Source organism: Bubalus bubalis, chromosome 18, assembly GCF_019923935.1.
Source record: "Bubalus bubalis isolate 160015118507 breed Murrah chromosome 18, NDDB_SH_1, whole genome shotgun sequence".
NCBI lineage: Eukaryota > Metazoa > Chordata > Mammalia > Artiodactyla > Bovidae > Bubalus > Bubalus bubalis.
The window spans coordinates 54,481,609-54,501,807 of record NC_059174.1 but is presented as its reverse complement, the minus strand read 5'-3'; the positions used below and the strand labels follow the sequence as shown (position 1 = coordinate 54,501,807).

At 49.9% G+C, this 20,199-nt stretch overlaps 2 protein-coding genes across 9 annotated transcripts in view; one reads left to right on the top strand and one right to left on the bottom strand.

Moving 5' to 3' along the window:
* Nucleotides 1–1,651: 1,651 nt before the first annotated feature.
* On the bottom strand, nt 1,652–5,867 carry EMP3 (epithelial membrane protein 3). 2 transcript variants are annotated; one of them, XM_025269432.3, is made up of 5 exons: nt 5,723–5,867; nt 4,588–4,754; nt 4,271–4,373; nt 3,059–3,199; nt 1,652–1,936 (listed from the first exon to the last, which is right to left on the bottom strand). In XM_025269432.3, the coding sequence occupies exons 2-5, from the start codon at nt 4,663–4,665 to the stop codon at nt 1,767–1,769; spliced, it is 492 nt and encodes a 163-aa protein (XP_025125217.1). In that variant the 5' UTR covers nt 4,666–4,754; nt 5,723–5,867; the 3' UTR covers nt 1,652–1,766. The 2 variants fall into 2 exon arrangements, with proteins under 2 accessions (XP_025125217.1, XP_006043658.1); XM_006043596.4 differs by having other exon boundaries at nt 4,588–4,680; nt 5,723–5,858.
* A 68-nt stretch (nt 5,868–5,935) lies between these two features.
* The window catches only part of ODAD1 (outer dynein arm docking complex subunit 1), a 30,149-nt gene continuing 15,885 nt past the window's right edge, over nt 5,936–20,199 (top strand). For 3 of the 7 annotated variants that reach the window (XM_045163514.1, XM_045163513.1, XM_045163512.1), the window contains exons 1-4: nt 5,936–9,470; nt 9,814–9,906; nt 11,117–11,216; nt 11,374–11,563. In XM_045163514.1, the coding sequence (XP_045019449.1) occupies nt 9,837–9,906; nt 11,117–11,216; nt 11,374–11,563 (360 nt within the window). In that variant the 5' untranslated portion in view covers nt 5,936–9,470; nt 9,814–9,836. The remainder of the gene's footprint in view (nt 9,471–9,813; nt 9,907–11,116; nt 11,217–11,373; nt 11,564–20,199) is intronic. The other 4 variants (XM_045163509.1, XM_045163511.1, XM_045163510.1 and 1 more) reach the window with 4 other exon arrangements.

Genomic DNA, 20,199 nt, shown 5'->3' with positions numbered 1-20,199 from the left:
TCGGAATCCCGGAAAGAAGAGACTCTGGGTCTTGGGGGAATGCATTTGGGTGGGTCCCCAGCTTCCCTAGGGCTTCCTTTGTGACTCAGCTGGTAAAGAATCCGCCTGCAGTGCAGAAGACCTGGGTTTGATCCCTGGGTTGGGAAGATGCCCTGGAGAAGGGAAAGGCTACCCACTCCGGTATTCTAGCCTGGAGAATTTCATGGACTGTACAATGGCGGTTGCAAAGAGTCAGACACGCCTGAATGACTTTCACTTTTCCAGCTTCCCTGGTGACCCAGACCATAAAGAATCTGCCTGCAATGCAGGAGGCCTGGGTTTGATCCCTGGGTCGGGAAGATCTCCTGGAGAAGGGAATGGCTACCCACTCCAGTATTCTTGCCTGGAGAATTTCATGGACAGAGGAGCCTGGCAGGTTACAGTCCATGGGGTCACAGAGTTGTAATGTACACGACTGAGCTACGAGCATGCACACACTGGCAAAGAAAGCTGTAGTTCTGGAGAGAGGCTGGGCTTGTAATTGCTGAATTCTGGGCTGCGTCACAGAAGAGGATCTTACGGAGGACCTGACTCCGAGGACCTGACTCCCTAAAACACTGGGTCTTCTGAACACCCGAGATAGAGCAGATTGTTCACTGCACAAAGACACATGGCCTAGGGGTGGGTTGGTCTAAAACCCGGCCTCTCCCCTTCTCATAAGTGTCCTGATGTGAGGGTGAGCCTGGAGAAGGGGAGGCATCTCATGTAGTTTTTACTAAGGTGTCATGTGGACTAGAGGCAACGTTTGCAGAGGATGGGGGAAGAAGAGGGGCTGGGTTTCAAGAGGGAAATGGAAAAGTATCTTTCCAGAGGAAGTGCCGGAGGGAGGAAAAAAAGACCACTGTTACCAATGAGGGTTCTTGGCCTTCTTAATCAGTTGAAATTGATAAAGAGGCCAGACAAGGAGTTCAGGCAAGGCTTTATTGGGGCTCCTGCTATAGCGGGGAGGGAGGAAGAACATTCCCTTAAGGAGGGGCGAGCTGGTCCCTTCTGTGGGGTGAGGGTAAGGGTGTGTCCAGGGGTGGGGTAGAGGGGCGCTTAGGTGGTTTGCCCACCCCCTTGCTGGTGTACGTGTGTAGTGCCCTGCTTTTGCTCCTGGCTCTTAGGAAGTGGCAGTTGGGCTTTTTGGTCTGTTTGTATCTTACTGTCCAGAATTTGCCCCTAATGCGCATGCACGCAGTTATTTTTAGTCCTTCATAGTTTCTTTACATTTTGTAACTGGAGGAGACCGATTGGCCAGGTGCAGGCATTACTCTACTGCAGTAAAGGGTCTCAGGTCTCAGTAACCTAGAACAAGACACACATCCTGCTTGGTTGAGAGAGAGAGACCCCTTGGCCAAGGAGGGACGGCTGGTTCTTACCTAGAAGTACCTGAATATTTAGGCTGGGAAGAATCCTGAGCCTTGCACCAGGAGGGCTGGGGTCCTCCAGTCTGTGGAAGGGGAAGGGCCTTCAGGACCGCGGGCTCCTGTGTCCCAGATTAGAAGGGGATGAGTTCGACGTTCTGAAGGCTGAACTGCTGGTGATGGGGGCTGTCCCAATTCAGGAATGATCAGGCGTGAGTAGCCAGGGTCCCGGGAGGAGGAAGGAAGGAAGGAGTCAAAGGCAGACCCGGCGGCTAAACAGTTTTATTTTCTGTTTAAAATAGAAAAGGAGGAGGGGTGGGGGCTTGCGGGTGAGATGGAGGGGCCGGGAGTCGGCTGGGGAACCAAGGGGAGGCGCAGCCCTCACTCCCGCTTCCGCAAGTGGATGTAGATGATGCCGCTGGCCAGGGCGAGGGGGAAGGCCACCCAGGCCAGGGCGAAGCAGTAACCAAAGCTGCCCCCCGGCGGGCGGTCCGCCAGGATCTCTTCGGCACGAATGGCGTAGATCAGCGCCCCGGTAAACACCGCCACGCCTGCGGGGAGAGGGGAACCACACGTCACGGGGGACCCGCAAAACGGGACTGCATTTCCCAACAACCCATGGGGCAAAGAAACCGCCTGAGGGCGAGTGCGCAGCACCACTGCCTACTAGGAGTTGTAGTTCACTCCTCTAGCGCCGCGCCTTGGGGGCTGCTGCAGGCCGGACTTGGGCAATTTAGTTGATCTTTTTGGGCCTCCGTTATTCATCCATTACATGGGACGATAATACCAACTTATCCATCCATCCATTCAAGGAATATTTTTGAGTGACTTTACACAAGCCAAGCACACAGGTAGTAAATTAATAGAACAAGAGGGAACCTAGAAACGTAATGCTCCCCAAAAATGATAACTATGATTAACTTTGCTCTTTGCTCCTGAAGTAAAAAAAAATGAAAAGTACATAAAAATCCCTTAAGTGTCTGATACAAGGTCAGTCCACAAGAAATAGCAACTGGTTGACATTACAAGACCACTGCTATTATGATTTAGAGTTCTCTCCTGGTGTTATTCAGAGAAGGCAATGGCACCCCACTCTGGTACTCTTGCCTGGAAAATCCCATGGATGGAGGAGCCTGGTAGGCTGAAGTCCATGGGGTCGCCAAGAGTTGGACACGACTGACGACTTCACTTTCGCGCATTAGAGAAGGAAATGGCAACCCACTCCAGTGTTCTTGCCTGGAGAATCCCAGGGGTGGGGGAGCCTGGGCTGCCATCTGTGGGGTCGCACAGAGTCAGACGTGACTGAAGCGACTTAGCAGCAGCAGCAGCAGCCTGGTGTTATTAATTAGCTACCTATCCCTACTGGCCTCCCTCCGTTCCTGGGATCTAGATTATTCATCCCCAGCCCTTTCCCCAGCCCTGGCTCCTTGAAGCTCTAAGTGCCAGTTGCCCCATGACTCAGAGACCCACACCACAAACCACCACTGAGACACTGAAAACTACAAGTTCCTTAAGTCCCTGGGGCAGAGAGGTAGCCAAAGGCAGAACCTCAGGTGGTCTTTGTGTTGTTGAGAATTGTTTTCTTTCATTAGGTGTCCATTCTTCCCCCTGCCCTCCCCCCATCCTCACAGGCCTCCTCCCTTCCTTTCAGTTCCCTGAGGAACCGTGCTCACTGGTGCAAAGCTGGCAGAAGCCAGTGGCATAGAATAGCCCTCCTCGCCGCATGGTGTAGAGCTGGAACATGAACAGGATGAAGGACAGACAGCAGAGGATGAGGGAAAGCACCATGAGGACTTGTACTGCTTTCAGCCAGCCTGCAATAAGGAGATAGGGGTGGAAGTTACAGCAGGTCCAGAGTTCAGCTCCACCTGCTTGCTCATCATTGCTCCCACCAACCGTTCTTCCATTTAGAGTCATTCAACCTCAGATACTCAGTAGTTATCACTTATATCAACTTTGATGCCTATAACTTTCCTAAATTCCCTGAGGAATTGTAGAAGCCATTTGCAGATTCTTTAGGATTTTCTATATAAACATGCTCACTGGGAATCGAGACAGTTTTACTTCTTCTTTTCCCATCTTTTATGCCTTTTATTTCTTTTTCTTGACTTGTTGCATTGGCTACCTCCAGTATGATGTGGTATCGAATTGTGAGAGCAGAAATTCTTCCTTTGCTCTTAGGGAAAAATCATTTAATCTTTCACCTTCTTTGACTTAGAAATTTAAGCGGATGCAGCTCGGCCCCTTTAGAACTCAGATGCATCTGACCCCGCTTCTTTTGAACCTTGCAAGGATTCAGTCTCACCTCTTTAGAACCTCAATGTGGTCCACCCCATTGGAACTTGGATAACGTGGTCCCAGCCATCCATTCAGAACACCTTTCCTGCCTCTTTAGGACTTTGGGAACATGTTCTTGTCTTCTCAGAATCTTGAAAGCTTTCCCCCAATTCCTTAAACCTATAGCGTGTGGTCTCCACTCCTAAATCATCGGGAGTGGGGTTTTTAACCTCAGCAGGTAAATAATCTTCCTGCAGGGCAGGAGACCTGGGTTCAATCCCTGGGTTGGGAAGATCCCTTGGAGAAGGGAAAGGCTACCCACTCCAGTATTATGGCCTGGAGAATTCCATGGACTATATAGTCCATGGGGTTGCAAAGAGTCGGACACGACTGAGCTACTTTCACTTCACTTCACTCTAGAACATGAGCATACTTCCCCCTACCATCCAGAAAGGTGGGCCATCATACATCAGCTTCAGTCACTCAGCATGGGGACCCATAACCCGCCCACTCAAACCTTGGGGGGTTCCCAATCCTTGGTCCCAGGAGGAGACTTGGGGTTATCCCTCCCTTCTGCAGACCCATCTCCAGCGCCCCTCACGCCTCACCATTCTCGCTGACGTTACTGCAGGCCCACGTTTTGTTCTCACTGTTCCATGTGCAGTCGTACCAGAGATTCAGGGACTCCTTGCCGGGGAGAGTCCACCAGGACTGGGATGGGTAGAGGAACAAGGGCAAAGTCAGGGAGACTAGGCAGGGTTGGGAAAAGGGCAAGGTGCCATGGGAAAGCATGGATTTAATAGCAAAGTGTGGGGTGGGGGCTTCCCGGGAAAGGGTAGGGTGAAGGCAGAGCTCACAAGGGAGTGCTAGGGCAATGGGGCGGGGCCAGAGGGACAGGCGGCCCCCTTCCTCCATGTTGGCTTACCTTGTCCAAAGTGGCCACGAAAAGCAGGATGAGAATGAGGATGTGGAGGGCAGAGACCACCAGCAGGAGGAGAGACATGGCTGTGTTGGAAGCCTGGGGTGGGACGTCAGGAGACAACGGTCACTTCAAGAGGTTGTTGGCACAGGGGCAGGTAAGATGCCTGAATCCTGGTGAGGAAAGGGGCTGAGTCCAGACTCCCAGGTCTAATGGAAAAGGGGGCTAGGAGCGCTAAACTTCTGGTCTGAGGGAGGAGGAGGCTGGGAGCTAGATGCCTGGTTGTGAAGGAGGAGGGAGCTGGGGGCAGGGACTCGTGAATTTCCCAGGGCCTGGAGGGGGCCAGTGATAGACTTGGGTCCAGGAATGAGTAGGACTAGCAATTTGGCTCCCATCTCTGCAGAGCCCTGTCCCTGGGGACATATGGGCAAGGATGTGAAAAATTCCTATCGCTGCTTGTTCAGATCAGAAGCTGGGGGCTGCCCCCAGAAATGGACAATCTTGATTCACCCCACTCCTCTCTTGGGGTGGAGGGAGGAAGGGGGACCCGGTGAGTCATCCGGTTGGTGACTCATCTCACCCTCCCCCCCCCACCCCCGCATGCCTCCAAGCACCAGGGAAACCCCAGCCCCTGTCTATGCCCACGAGGTCCCCACCCCACCCTGCCCTGCCACCAGACTAGTGTCTACTGGACACCTTGTAGGGAAAATGGACAAGATCCATGTTGCGGGTGGGAGAGGGCCTGAGAAGAAGGAGCCAGCCCTCATGACCCTTCAGTGTCCAGAAAGGGCTGCGGTGGTGGGGTGGTGGCGGGTGGTGGCTGGAGTGTCTCCAGACTTCGGTTGTTCTCACGAGAAGCCCTGACCTCAGGGTCTTCCTGGGGGAGTGGACAGCCATAGAGTAAAACTACAGGAAGTTTTTGGGTGGGTGGGGGGGTTCTGCTGGGAACCCTAAAATCTGTCGGGCCCCACCCCTTTCCAAGTCTCCACCCCAAGTGCCAAGAGTTCACTTCTTAAATTACAAGGATTTCCAAGCTTCTTCCAAGCTGGCAGGGAGGTGAGAGTGGGGGTCTCCTTTCCAAACTGCTGCATACCCAAGTAAAGAAAGAAATCACAGGCTGAATAACGGATTGAAAACTTACCGAGAGTGGCAGAAGAAGTCAGATTTGAGTCCGGTCCCTCGATCGGGCCTCCGTGCCCCGCCCTTCTCTTCCCTCCTTCCACCCTCTCGAGGCCCCCGCCTCTCACCGCCTTTCTCCCTCCCTCCCTCTCTCTGGCTCTCTCTCTCTTTCTTCCCTCCAATTCCGGAACCCTCTCTTCCCCCCCCTCTTTCTTTTTCTCGCCTTCTGCCTCTTGTCTCTCTCTCCTGTCCTCACGGTCTGTACCTCGATCCTGCTTCCTCTCTCCTCATTCTCCTGGTTTCTCTTTCTCTGGCCCTTTCAATATATACTGACCCTTTTATACCCACCCTCACCGCGCCCAGCTGAGGTCGACAGCCAGAGGGAGGGACCAGGCACTCGCGTTCCTCCGTTCCTCCTTTTCTGGGCCCCCACCCACTGCCCCGACAGGCATCTTCTGGGTCTCCCCCTCCTGCGGTGGAGATGACACGTCCTTGGAGGAAAGGAAACAGAGCTGGGGCCCTCAGGTGGGGCAAGCATCACGGGTGGGAGGATCTGATTTTCAGGCCTCTGCTCCCGGACCTGTCCCGGGAACCGACATCTGCTTTGCGGCTTAGGGCTGGATCCTCAGGGGGATGTCTGGGCGGGGAGACCAGATTCCTGCCGCGGGGAGTGGGCTGAGGACTTGTGGGGTTGGCACCCTGGTGAGAATTGGGATGGGAAATAGGGAAGTGTGGAACTCCGGAAGCGGGCAGGAGGTGGAAGTTAAGAACCCAGGGCTACTGTTTCCAGCCTGGGGGACCTTGACCAATTATTTCAAGTCTCTGAACCTCAGTTTCCTAATCGAGAGGTGGGTACACTACTACTTATACTACTGACAATATACTAATGGCAATGATAACAATTCTGGTACTTATTCTAGACAAACAAGGCAATACCAGTACACTAACACATTTTTTCTTTTCCTCATCAAACATTTATTGAACATCTATTATGGACCAGGAGTTAATAATGAAGAAAACAGATGCGAGCCCTGCTGTTCTTACGGAGTTTACCTTCTAGTTGAGCGAGAGAGAGAATAACACATCAGTACAGAAGACAGACTTCAGGTAGTGGTAGGGCTTTGAAGGAAACGAAAGACAGTGACACTGCTAATGATGGGAGGCAACTTGAAAAGGGTGATCCGGTGAGGTTTCTCTAAGGAGAAACCTCATTCTGAGATGAGACTGAGCCTTGAAGACAGGAGTCATTTGAATGCTGGAGGGAGAGGAAGGACACAGGATTGGAGAACAAGCTCAAGTTGTTTGGGGAGCAGACAGAAGGGCCAGTGTGGCCAGAATATAGGGAACTAGAGGGAGTGGTAGGAAGGGAATTCAAAGAGAGCCCTTGAAGCCTAGAGGAGGGGTTTGGATTTTATTCTAAGGGTAGTGGGAAACCATTGGAGGCTTTTAAACAGAAGTGCAGTACCAGGGACTTCATGTTATTAATAACTATTATTGTTATCATTATTATTTATTCTTAGATTATTGAATAAGTGTGGGGCATGATTACCACTATGTACCTGGGTCTCTATGGAGGGTTGGGTGCTTGGTGAAAAGCAAGGGACAGGGAGCCAGGTGTCTGGGGTCCTGATGTGGAATTAAGACCTGGAGGACTGAAATCTTGGTCCCCACAAGGGAAAGGAACAGGATGATGGGATGGCTGGGTATCTGAGGGAGCCACAGCGAGAGGGAGGGAGAGTGGTTGGTTATCTGGGCTCCCTGAGGGGGTGAGGGAGGGGCAGTTCAGTGACTGGGTGGTACTCCTAACCCTAACCTGGAAGCTGTTATCACTATGACATAGACTTTATTCATTATCTGTGATTTGGGGCAGGTTATTAATCTCTCTATGCCTCAGTTTCTTCATCGGTAAAATAGGAATAATAATAGTAAATACCTAAAGGAGCAGTGCTTAGAGGAGTGCCTGGCATAGAGAAAGCGCTGTTGTACATGCACGTTATACCAGACACTGGGACATGGGAGATGAGGTGTCTGAGATTTGGAGAAGGGACAAATGCTTGAGTCCATTGGGTCCCAAGGCTAAGAAGTTGGGAGTACAAAATGAAGGTCGCTGGGGGTGGGTAAAGTAGTTACATCTTTGAGAAGGACAGAGACTGGAGGTCTGAACTCAGTTCTCCAAGTAAGTTAGAAAGCCTGGGTCACTGGGGGAAAAACGAGGGACTGGAGATCGTTATGTTCTTCAAGGAGGCAAAGGGGCTGGACCTGAGTCCTGGGAGGAGTCTGGGAACCAGGGGCTATAGAGATGGAATTTGAGCGGGGGAGGTGGAGAACAGGAAGCTAGGACTCTGAATCAAACTCCCTGAGTGGAATTAGCGACAGGTTGGGGTACTCTGGAGATGTTCTGGGCAGGGGGTCCCCCATGCTAGGGCCCTACAGAAGGGGGAGAATTAGGGTACCCGAGGGCGGTGGTGGAATCTTCCCCTCCTGGGCCTCCAAAGCCACGAGCTGAGCGCCCGCGGGCCTCTTCCTCCCACAGGAAACCGCAGGCGTTGGGCACACCCAGCCTGCAAGGAGCGGCGCCCACAGACAGCAGGCTCTGCGAAGGCCCACGTGGGCAGCAGGCGGCAGTCAAAGGAGGGGGCGTGCCCTGCGGAGCTCGGGGGCGTGACCGGAAAGCAGGGGCGGCACGGAGCGCCCTAGGCCCCGCCCACTTCCGCCTCTCAGAGCGCGGACAGCTCTGGCAGCTGAGGTTTTGGCAGTCTCTCCCGAGGCCGTTGGCCGCGCATGCGTAGTGAGCGGCTTCGAGGACTTGAGGCGGTGGTAAGCGCTCCTCTCCCTCACAACTCCTGGCATCGGCACCGCCTGCCTGCTAATGAAGCCTCAAAATAACGTGGTTTTAATCAGCTTAATACACGCATCTCTCGCGCCCCATCCCGAAGGACTTCGGCACAGTTCCAAAGCCTTCCAGACGTTCCCCTCCCAGCCCTGCCTCCACAGGCTCTTTCAGCTACTGCCTCTCCCTCCTGGAAACACACAGCCTCCCCCTCACAACCCCGTGCTCCCCACACAGATCATCTCGGCGGTTAGCCTCAGCACCCCCTACAAGTCTTGGGAACCTGCGTCCTTCCAGCGCCCTCCCGCCAGGTCGCTCACGTGTTCTTCCAGCCACGCCCCTCGCCACCCCCCGAAGCCCCACCCCTCACAGGGCCCGCAGCCCCGCCCTTTACAGGTATTCTTGTCCCTGCCCTCTCAAAGCTCCGAAGTCCTGCTCTGGACGGTTATCTGTGTCTCTGCCTTCGTCAGGTCCCGCAGCCCTAGCCCTCTCCAGTCTTGGCAGCTTTGCCCTTCCCTCGCTAGCCCCGAAGCGCCGCGCCTCAGGCTCACACATTCTCCTCTCCTCAAAGGCCCTTTCAGCCCCGCCCATCCTAGTCCTCCACAGCTCCGCCCCTCTCCCGGCCTACAGTCCCGCCCTTCACGAGGCTTACAGTTCAGCCCTCCCAGGCCCTCCCAGCCCCGCCCCTCGCGGGACTCCCTCGGCCCCGCCCCTCGTGGTGCTCCCCTAACTCATCTGTTCTTAGCACCTGACCTCCCTGAAGGCCTCGTCGTGGCCTCCTCGGCCCCTCCTCCCCAGCCTCCCCTCCCACGGCTTTCTTCTGTGGCCTTGGTCCCTCCCCGGCTGCTGTCCTCAGACCTTCATTGGCCTCTTATCTCCCCAGTAACCAGACCACAACAGTGAGATTGGAGTACCCAGGACAGGTCAGGCACTCCAGCAGGTAGGGACCCGGCCTCACTCTACTCAGCCGACCGGGGCGGGGGTTTCCCCCGCCTCTGTGATGCCTCCTCCCCAAACAGCCCCACCTCGGAGATACCGAGGGTCTAGAGGACCCCGTCCCAGAGTCAGAGCCGTGACAAGACAGAATGTGAGAGGTGGGAGGTTGGGAGGGGCGTGGGAAGAGATCTGACAGGTGCCCCGCTCTGACTCACTGGAGGAATTGACACTCAAAGAGAGGCCAGTTCTGGGGTCACCCTCTTCCAGTGCCTAGTACCTCGCTGTTCATCGCCCACCCTCCTCGCCCTCTCCTCGCCGTCTGAAGGGGTCCTGTGTCGCCCCTGCAGAAGCCTCACCCTCTTTGGCCAAGATGCCTTTTGGACTCTCGGCTGGGAGCACTCGCTCCGAGGATGGAAGTGAGGCCTTCCTGGAGGGAATGGGTAATTCCTACTTTCTTTATTTCATTCATTCTTTTCCTCGGTTTTCCCATGTTTCAGGTCCTGTGCAGCGGGGCCCTGGGGACCGGGAGGGTTTTCAGGAGCGCCCTCTAGTGGCTACACACTTGCTCCAGAATGAAGGTGGAGCCGGGCCTGGGGAGTGGGATGGCCAGGAAGACTTCCTGCCGGAGAAGTTTGAGTGAGGCCCAGAACTTCTCCCAGGAATTACCAACAGGAGAAGGAAGGGAAGAATGTTTCTGCAGAGAGAACAGGATGTGACTAGATCAAGGTTTCTTTACCTCCACATCGTTGACCCTTGGGGTCAGGTGTCAGATCATTCTTGGATATTAGGGGGAGTGTTCTGTGTGCTGGAGGATGCGCAGTGCTCCCCTGGCTTCTACCCACTGCATGCCAGTAGTACCCTCCCGACCCTCCCCTACACTGTGGCAATCAAACATGTCTCCAGACACTGCCAAATGGCCTTAAGGGGACAGAATTGATCCTGGTTGAGAACCAGGCTGTGGGGGATGGGGAGCTAGTGGATGGGACCAGAGAGGTGGGTAGGGTCGAGTTTGTGGGGCCTGGAACCCCAGGCTGTGGAGCTGCAGCTTTGGAGGTGCTGGAGCACAGTGAGGTCTGTGACCACTCTAGGCATGGAAAGACCCTCTGGACCTGTGAAGGGAGGCCAGGAGGTTGGGGAGGAGGCTGGGGTGATGGTCCAGGCAAGGGAGGGTGAGGCCTGAGCCAAGGGGATGGGCTGAGAGTGAGGAGGCGGGAAGGTGTGGCTGAGGAAGGGTGGTGGTGGGGTTGAACAGGAGGGATGTAACAAGAAAAGTCTCTCCCCCCCCACGCCCCCGGGGACTTGGCACATGTCCCCAGCTTTCCCAAGTTCTAGGTCCTGTGCTTCTGGTCCCTGAGGACTGTGAGGCTTCCCTGGAGTGCCCTCTAGTGGGGAAGCAGAGGCGTGCCAAACCCTGGATAGAAGTGGGTTTGGGGCGGGGGAAATGCGGAGGTCAGCTTAGGGTACAGGCAGTATGCAGGAATGAGGAAGCTTGAGAGATACAGGAACTGAGACGCAGCCCTAGAGTGGTGAGGGGGACTGGGTCTGCAGTTCAGCTGCAGTTGGTGAGCCCCTAAGGGAGCCAGAATTCCTAGGGTTTGGAGAGGGAGGGGCTGGATTCCCATGAATCCCTTGCCTGGTCCCGCACCTCAGTGGACTGGGAGCTGAGCCGACTGCAGCGACAATGCAAAGTGATGGAAGACGAAAGGCGAGCCTACAGCAAAGAAGTCCATCAGCGCATCAACAAGCAGCTGTGAGCCTGGGTCCCTGGAACTGGGGAGGGGGCTGTAAAGGAGGTGGGGGTTGCATTCCTGGGTCTGAGAGGGGAGGGCAGGCTCAGTGTGTCTGGACTTCAGTGATGCTGAGCTCTGCCCCTTTCTGGCTTCCCCTCCCCCACCCTGCCTGGGCAGTGAGGAGATCCAGCGCCTGGAGGGGGTGCGACAGAAACTGCGGGTGCAGATCAGCATTGCCCAGAGCCAGGTCAGGCGGCTGCGGGACAGCGAGAGGCTGGAGAGCATGGGCCACCTGCTCAAATGCCAGGTCCAGGTGCAGGCCGAGGTCAAGGAGCTGCAGGCGCAGAACCAAGCCCTGGACAGACAGGTGGGTCCTGGGGCCAGACTCAGTGGGTCCTACTCGGGGGCAAGTGTCATAACCTCTTTGAGCCTCACCTTCCTCATCTGAAAAGTGGGGTTATTTAAAGCATCGAAATGGGGTCATTTCAATGGGGTTATTGAAAGTTATTGAAAGCGTCCTCTCAAGGGAGTTTGTGTTCAGGCTCCCATAGGAATTATGCGTCTTTACTGCTTAGCACAGCCTCATGCCTTCAAAAAGGCGGTTAAGAGGGAAAGAGTCACCTTCTGGAGTCAGTGCACCCTGCATTATAACAAAATTCTGGTCCAGGCACATCAGAGCTGTGTGACCGTGGGCGAGTCTTCTTCTCTCCGGGCCCTAGTTTATTCATCTGCAAAAAGAGAATGTGGGTAATGCAGCAGAGTCTAGACCGACTTTTCACTGACTTTTCATCCTGTTGGCTTCAAGATCCTGTTATTTGACCCTGGAAACGATGTAACTTTTCTAGGCTAGTGTTCTTTTCAGTTTTTAGGACCAGGACTCACTGTGACACTGTTCATTTACAAAGAGATGCATATGGATGTAAACACACACACAAGCAAACATATCAGAAACAAAGTTTCCCCAAATAATACTCTTCTCCACATGGGATCCATTATATTTTCTTTCCTTTTTTTCCATTCTAATTTCAATTCTACTCTTCATTTTAGAAAGTTGCTTGCCAAAGGACTTCCCTAGAGGTTCAATAGTTAAGACTTTGCCTTCCAATGCTGGGGAGTCCTGGTTCAATCCTTGGTGGGGGAGCTGAGATACCACATGCCTTGGGCCCAAAAAACAAAACATAAAACAGAAACAATATTATAACAAATTCAATAAAGATTTTAAAAATGGTCCATATCAAAAAAATCTTTAAAAAAAAAAGTTGCTTGCTGAGACCAAAAGATTTCTTGCACACTACTGGATCACAAATAGGAGATTGGAAGTTAGTTATCTTGGTGGGCTGTATTAGTTTGCTATTGATGCTGTAACAAATTACTACTCACTTGACTTAAAGTGACTTGAGAACTAAAGAACCTCTTGATGAAAGTGAAAGAGGAGAGTGAAAAAGCTGGCTTAAAGCTCAACATTCAGAAAACTAAGATCATCGCATCCGGTCCCATCACTTCATGGCAAATAGATGGGGAAACAGTGGAAACAGTGGCTGGCTTTATTTTTTTGGGCTCTAAAATCACTGCAGATGGTGACTGCAGCCATGAAATGAAAAGATGCTTACTCCTTGGAAGGAAAGTTATGACCAACCTAGATAGCATATTCAAAAGCAGAGACATTACTTTGCCAACAAAGGTCCATCTAGTCAAGGCTATGGTTTTTCCAGTGGTCATGTATGGATGTGAGAGTTGGACTGTGAAGAAAGCTGAGCACAGAAGAATTGATGCTTTTGAACTGTGGTGTTGGAGAAGACTCTCGAGAGTCCCTTGGACTGCAAAGAAATCCAACCAGTCCGTCCTAAAGGAGATGAGTCCTGGGTGTTCATTGGAAGGATTGATGTTGAAGCTGAAACTCCAATCCTTTAGCCACCTGATGCAAAGAGCTGGCTCATTTGAAAAGACCCTGATGCTGGGAAAGATTGAGGGCAGGAGGAGAAGGGGACAACAGAGGATGAGATGGTTGGATGGCATCACCGACTCAACAGACATGGGTTTGGGTGGACTCCGGGAGTTGGTGATGGGCAGGGAGGCTTGGCATGCTGCGGTTCATGGGGTCGCAAAGAGTCGGACACGACTGAGCGACTGAACTGAACTGACTTAAAGTAATACCAATGAATTATCCTGCAGTGCTGGAGGACAGAAATCCAAAATGAGTTTCACTGGGCTAAAATCAAGGTGTTAGCAGGCTGTGTTCCTTTAAGAGCCTTCAGGGGAGACTCCATTTCCTGCTTTTTTCCTGCTTTTAGAAGCTGCCTGCATTCCTTGGTTTATCGCTCCTTTCTTTTAAAAATTTTTTATTCTTAAAATGATTTATTTTGATAGTGCCAAGTCTTCATTGCTGCTCTTGGGCCTTCTCTGGTTGCAGCAATCAGGGGCTACTCTATAGTTACAGTGTATGGGCCTTCCCTTGCCATGGCTTCTCTTGCTGTGGAGCATGGCTAGGGTGTGTGGGCTTCAGTAATTGTGGGCACAGGATTAGCTGCCCAGTGGCATGTGGGATCTTAGTTCTCCAACCAGAGGTCGAACCTGTGTTCCCCTGCATTGGCGGGCAGATTCCTAACCCCTGGACCGCCAGGGACGTCCTTACGACTCCTTTCTGTATCTTCTTAGCCAGCAATGACCAGTCGATCTTTCTCAAGCTGCATCACTCTGATGCCTTTGTCATCTCTTCTCCTCTGATTCTGACTCTCCTGCTTCCCTCTTTCACTTGTAACGACCTTTGTTATGATATTGAGCTCATCCAGACAATTCAGGAGATTAACCTTGAGTCATCTCAACATCCTTGGCTTTATCATATCTGTAAAGTCCTTTTTGCCTCTTCAAGTGACATAGTCACAAGTTCTAGGAATTTGGATGTGGACATCTGGGCAGGAGAGTGTGGGGTGGTGGGGGTGGCTTATGTGACTTGTCGCATGAATTCAGCAGCACCCAAGAATAGCTTCTAAATGCTTACTCCCATTTTCTGAACCTATCACATCAGAAACTGATGACAGACAATCCTTGGATTGTGCCAGTTCATAGCAACAATCTATGTGTATATATATATGTATATGATAAAATTCAGCATCCGTTCATGTTAAACTCTTAGCAATCCAAGAATAAAAGGGAATTCCCCAAATTTGATGAAGGGCAACTATAAAACATCTACAGCAAACATTATATTTGATAGCAAAACGTAAAAAAATTCTCCTTGAGATCAGTAACAATATAAGGGTGTTAGCTAGTACCACTTCTGTTTGACATTGTACTGGAATTCCTATCCAGCCCAGTATGGGAAGGAAAAGAAAAATAAAACAATTTAAAAATCAGAAGAAATAAAATTGTCAGTATTTGTTGGTGATCTATTTGTGTACATTGAAGGTCCAAAAGAATCTAAAACTAACTTATATTTAACAAGGTATTTTAGCATTGTGGCTGGAAACAAAGGTTAATGATATTTCTCTGTATTAGCAGTAACTATTAGGAAATTAAAGAAAAAAAAAAGACACATTTATAATAGCCAAAGGAAGTACCTGGGAAGAAATCTAACAAAAGTATGCAAGACCCCTATAGAATAAATTGTAAAAGTGTATTGAGGAATATTAAAGAATGCTGGGGAAGATTTCCCTGATGCTGGGAAAGATTGAAGGCAAAAGGAGAAGGGGGCAGCAGAGGATGAGATGGTTAGATGGCATCACCAACTCAATGGACATGAATTTGAGCAAACTCCAGGAGATAGGGAAGGACAGGTGAGCCTGGTGCAGTCTATGGGGTCACAATGAGTTGGACACAACTTAGTGACTGAACAACAACAAAAGAAGAATTTAATATTTGAATCATCTTTTTTTTTTTTGGCCGCTCTGCAGGGCATGCAGGATTCCCAACCAGGGAGCGAACCTACACCCCTGCAGTGGGAGAGCAGTCTTAACCACTGGACCACCAAGGAAATCCCAAAGAATAATTTAATAAATGTGGAAGTATACCATGTTCATGGATTGGAAGAGTTAGTGTTGTAAAATGTCAGATCTCCAAACTGATTTATAAAAGTAATGTAATTCCAATCAAAACACTAAAAGTTTTTTATTTTTAATGGATGAAATTGACACACAGATTCTAAGATTTACAGAGAAGTGAAGTGAACAAGATGACTAAGATTTACTTAAAAGAACAGTGTGGGAATTCCCTGGCAATCCAGTGGCTAGGACTCCGTGCTTCCACTGCAGGGGACACAGGTTCAATGCCTGGTCAGGGAACTAAGATCCTGCATGTCATGCAGAGAGGCCAAAAAGGAAAAATTTAAAAAATGAAAAGGCCATAGGGCTTTCTTGGTGGCTCAGTGGTAAAGAATCCACCTGCCAATGCAGGAGACATGGGTTTGACTCCTGGTCCGGGAAGATCCCCCATGCCCTGGGGCAACTAAGCCTTTGTGCCGCAGCTACTGAAGCCCACTGACCTAAGGCCTGTGCTCTGCAACGAGCAAAGCACTCAATGAGAAGCCCTCACACCGCAAATAGAGAGTAGCCCCAATTCTCTGCAACTTGAGAAAGCCTGCAGGCAGGAACAAAGACCCAGCATAGCCCCAAAAAAGAGAGAGAAAAGTCATAAGGAGATATCATTACACACTCACCAGATCTTCACAAGTGAGTGTCCAAATACACCAAGTGCTGGGGAGAGAAGGAACAGTGGGAACTCTGAAAGAATTACTGGTTCATAAGACCCCACCAACTGGAGGGAGTCTAAATTGTTACGTGTATTCTGAAAAGTTTTTTCCCTCATTATCTATTAAATTTGAAGAGAGACATACCCTGTGAGCTGGGGTTGCATCCACTCCACACGGATGGTCACCGGAAGCAGGCTTGGGCTCCACCTGACCATGACACTCATAGGATCCAACAGGCTGTCACTTGGCACCAGATTCACTTAACTGCAGAAGGACAGAGGGCAGGACGCAGCAGCATCTTTGCACGACAGCATCCAGTGCATCTTCCTTGAGCATTCAGGGGCTACTGCTCAGCATCTTCAGTTGGACGATACCATACGCGGGTGGGTGTTGCCCACCCTGGCATGGGGATTTTTATATTCAACACGAGCCACCACTTGTAACCAATTATCAGAGCAGCTTGTATGACCCCACCAGGAACATACTACGTTATAAGAAACACCCCACAAGGAAACCAGTTTTCTATTCATTCATGATCACATAAGCCTCCAGGGTCTACAAGTCCACTCACAGTCCTTCCAGTCCTACATAGTTCACAATCAGGGGCCACCTTTCCCACTGTTGCCTGGGAACCACGGCTGGCATTCTGTATTTACCTTAAACTCAGTATGTTTCCATGGAAATGGTGTTAGAAGGAAGTAAACCAAAGTCATCCCCCAGTAGAAACTGGTTTCAGTTCAGTTCAGTTCAGTTGCTCAGTCGTGTCTGACTCTTTATGACCCATGAATCACAGCCTGCCAGACCTCCCTGTCCATCACCAACTCCCGGAGTTCACTGAGACTCACGTCCATCGAGTCAGTGATGCCATCCAGCCATCTCATCCTCTGTCGTCCCCTTCTCCTCCTGCCCCCAATCCCTCCCAGCATCAGAGTCTTTTCCAATGAGTCAACTCTTCGCATGAGGTGGCCAAAGTACTGGAGTTTCAGCTTCAGCATCATTCCTTCCAGAGAAGGCAATGGCACCCCATTCCAGCACTCTTGCCTGGAAAATCCCATGGATGGAGGAGCCTGGTAGGCTGCAGTCCATGGGGTTGCGAAGAGTCGGACACGACTGAGTGGCTTCATTTTCACTTTTCACTTTCATGCATTGGAGAAGGAAGTGGCAACCCACTCCAGTGTTCTTGCCTGGAGAATCCCAGGGACAGGGGAGCCTGGTGGGCTGCCGTCTATGGGGTCGCATAGAGTCGGACACGACTGAAGTAACTTAGCAACTTCCAAAGAAATCCCAAGGCTGATCTCCTTCAGAATGGACTGGCTGGATCTCCTTGCAGTCCAAGGGACTCTAAAGAGTCTTCTCCAACACCACAGTTCAAAAGCATCAATTCTTCAGCGCTCAGCCTTCTTCACAGTCCAACTCTCACATCCATACATGACCACCGGAAAAACCATAGCCTTGACTAGATGGACCTTTGTTGGCAAAGTAATGTCTCTGCTTTTGAATATGCTATCTAGGTTGGTCATAACTTTCCTTCCAAGGAGTAAGCATCTTTTCATTTCATGGCTGCAGTCACCATCTGCAGTGATTTTAGAGCCCCATAAAATAAAGTCTGACACTGTTTCCCCATCTATTTGCCATGAAGTGATGAGACCGGATGCCATGATCTTAGTTTTCTGAATGTTGAGCTTTAAGCCAACTTTTTCACTCTCCACTTTCACTTTCATCAAGAGGCTTTTGAGTTCCTCTTCACTTTCTGCCATAAGGGTGGTGTCATCTTCATATCTGAGGTTATTGATATTTCTCCTGGCAGTCTTGATTCCAGCTTGTGCTTCTTCCAGCCCAGCGTTTCTCATGATGTATTCTGCATATAAGTTAAATAAGCAGGGTGACAATATACAGCCTTGACGTCCTCCTTTTCCTATTTGGAACCAGTCTCTTGTTCCATGTCCAGTTCTAACTGTTGCTTCCTGACCTGCATACAGGTTTCTCAAGAGGCAGGTCAGGTGGTCTGGTATTCCCATCTCTTTCAGAATTTTCCACAGTTTATTGTGATCCACACAGTCAAAGGCTTTGGAATAGTCAATAAAGCAGAAATAGATGTTTTTCTGGAACTCTCTTGCTTTTTCCATGATCCAGTGGATGTTGGCAATTTGATCTCTGGTTCCTTTGCCTTTTCTAAAACCAGCTTTAACATCAGGAAGTTCATGGTTCATGTATTGCTGAAGCCTGGCTTGGAGAATTTTGAGCATTACTTTACTAACATGTGAGATGAGTGCAATTGTGCAGTCGTTTGAGCATTCTTAGGCATTGCCTTTCTTTGGGATTGGAATGAAAACTGACCTTTTCCAGTCCTGTGGCCACTGCTGAGTTTTCCAAATTTGCTGGCATATTGAGTGCAGCACTTTCACAGCATCATCTTTCAGGATTTGAAATAGCTCAACTGGAATTCCATCACCTCCACTAGCTCTGTTCCTAGCGATAGTTCCTAAGGCCCACTTGACTTCACATTCCAGGATGTCTGGCTCTAGGTGAGTGATCATACCATTGTGATTATCTGGGTCATGAAGATCTTTTTTGTACAGTTCTTCTGTGTATTCTTGCCACCTCTTCTTAATATCTTCTGCTTCTGTTGGGTCCATACCATTTCTGTCCTTTATCGAGCCCATCTTTGCATGAAATGTTCCCTTGGTATCTCTAATTTTCTTGAAGAGCTCTCTAGTCTAGTCTAGTCAATCTAATCACACTAGGACCACAGCCTTGTCTAACTCAATGAAACTAACCCATGCCCGTGGGGCAACCCAAGATGGGTGGATCATGGTGGAGAGATCTGACAGAATGTGGTCCACTGGAGAAGGGAATGGCAAACCACTTCAGTATTCTTGCCTTGAGAACCCCATGAACAGTATGAAAAGGATACTGAAATGATAGGATACTGAAAAAGGAACTCCCCAGGTCAGTAGGTGCCCAATATGCTACTGGAGATCAGTGGAGAAATAACTCCAGAAAGAATGAAGGGATGGAGCCAAAGCAAAAACAATACCCAGCTGTGGATGTGACTGGTGATAGAAGAAAGGTCTGATGCTATAAAGAGCAATATTGCATAGGAACCTGGAATGTTAGGTCCATGAATCAAGGCAAATTGGAAGTGGCCAAACAAGAGATGTTAAGAGTGCATGTCGACATTCTAGGAATCAGTGAACTCAAATGAACTGGAATGGGTGAATTTAACTCAGATGACCATTATATCTACTACTGCGGGCAGGAATCCCTCAGAAGAAATGGAGTAGCCATCATGGTCAACAAAAGAGTCTGAAATGCAGTACTTGGATGCAATCTCAAAAACGACAGAATGATCTCTGTTCGTTTCCAAGGCAAACCATTCAATATCACAGTAATCCAAGTCTATGCCCCAACCAGTTACGCTGAAGAAGCTGAAGTTGAACGGTTCTATGAAGACCTACAAGACCTTTTAGAACTAACACCCCAAAAATATATCCTTTTCATTATAGGGGACTGGAATGCAAAAGTAGGAAGTCAAGAAACACCTGGAGTAACAGGCAAATTTGGCCTTGGAATACGGAATGAAGCAGGGCAAAGACTAATAGAGTTTTGCCAAGAAAATGCACTGGTCATAACAAACACCCTCTTCCAATAACACAAGAGAATACTCTACACATGGAATCACCAGATGGTCAACACTGAAATCAGATTGATTATATTCTTTGCAGCCAAAGATGGAGAAGCTCTATACAGTCAACAAAAACAAGACCAGGAGCTGACTGTGGCTCAGATCATGAACTCCTTATTACCAAATTCAGACTTAAATTGAAGAAAGTAGGGAAAACCACTAGACCATTGAGGTATGACCTAAATCAAATCCCTTATGATTATACAGTGGAAGTGAGAAATAGACTTAAGGGCCTAGATCTGATAGATAGAGTGCCTGATGAACTACGGACTGAGGTTTGTGACACTGCACAGGAGACAGGGATCAAGACCATTCCCATAGAAAAGAAGTGCAAAAAAGCAAAATGGCTGTCTGGGGAGGCCTTACAAATAGCTGTGAAAAGAAGAGAAGCAAAAAGCAAAGGAGAAAAGGAAAGATATAAGCATCTGAATGCAGAGTTCCAAAGAATAGCAAGAAGAGATAAGAAAGGCTTCCTCAGTGATCAATGCAAAGAAACCGGTTTAGATTTGTCAGTAACCCATCCTCCCACCCAATAATGGCACTTCTGAGTATATACCCTGGAACCAGGATTCATGAAAAAATGTTGATAGATGCATTATTCATATCATCTATCTCCAGATTAACCCAAATGTCC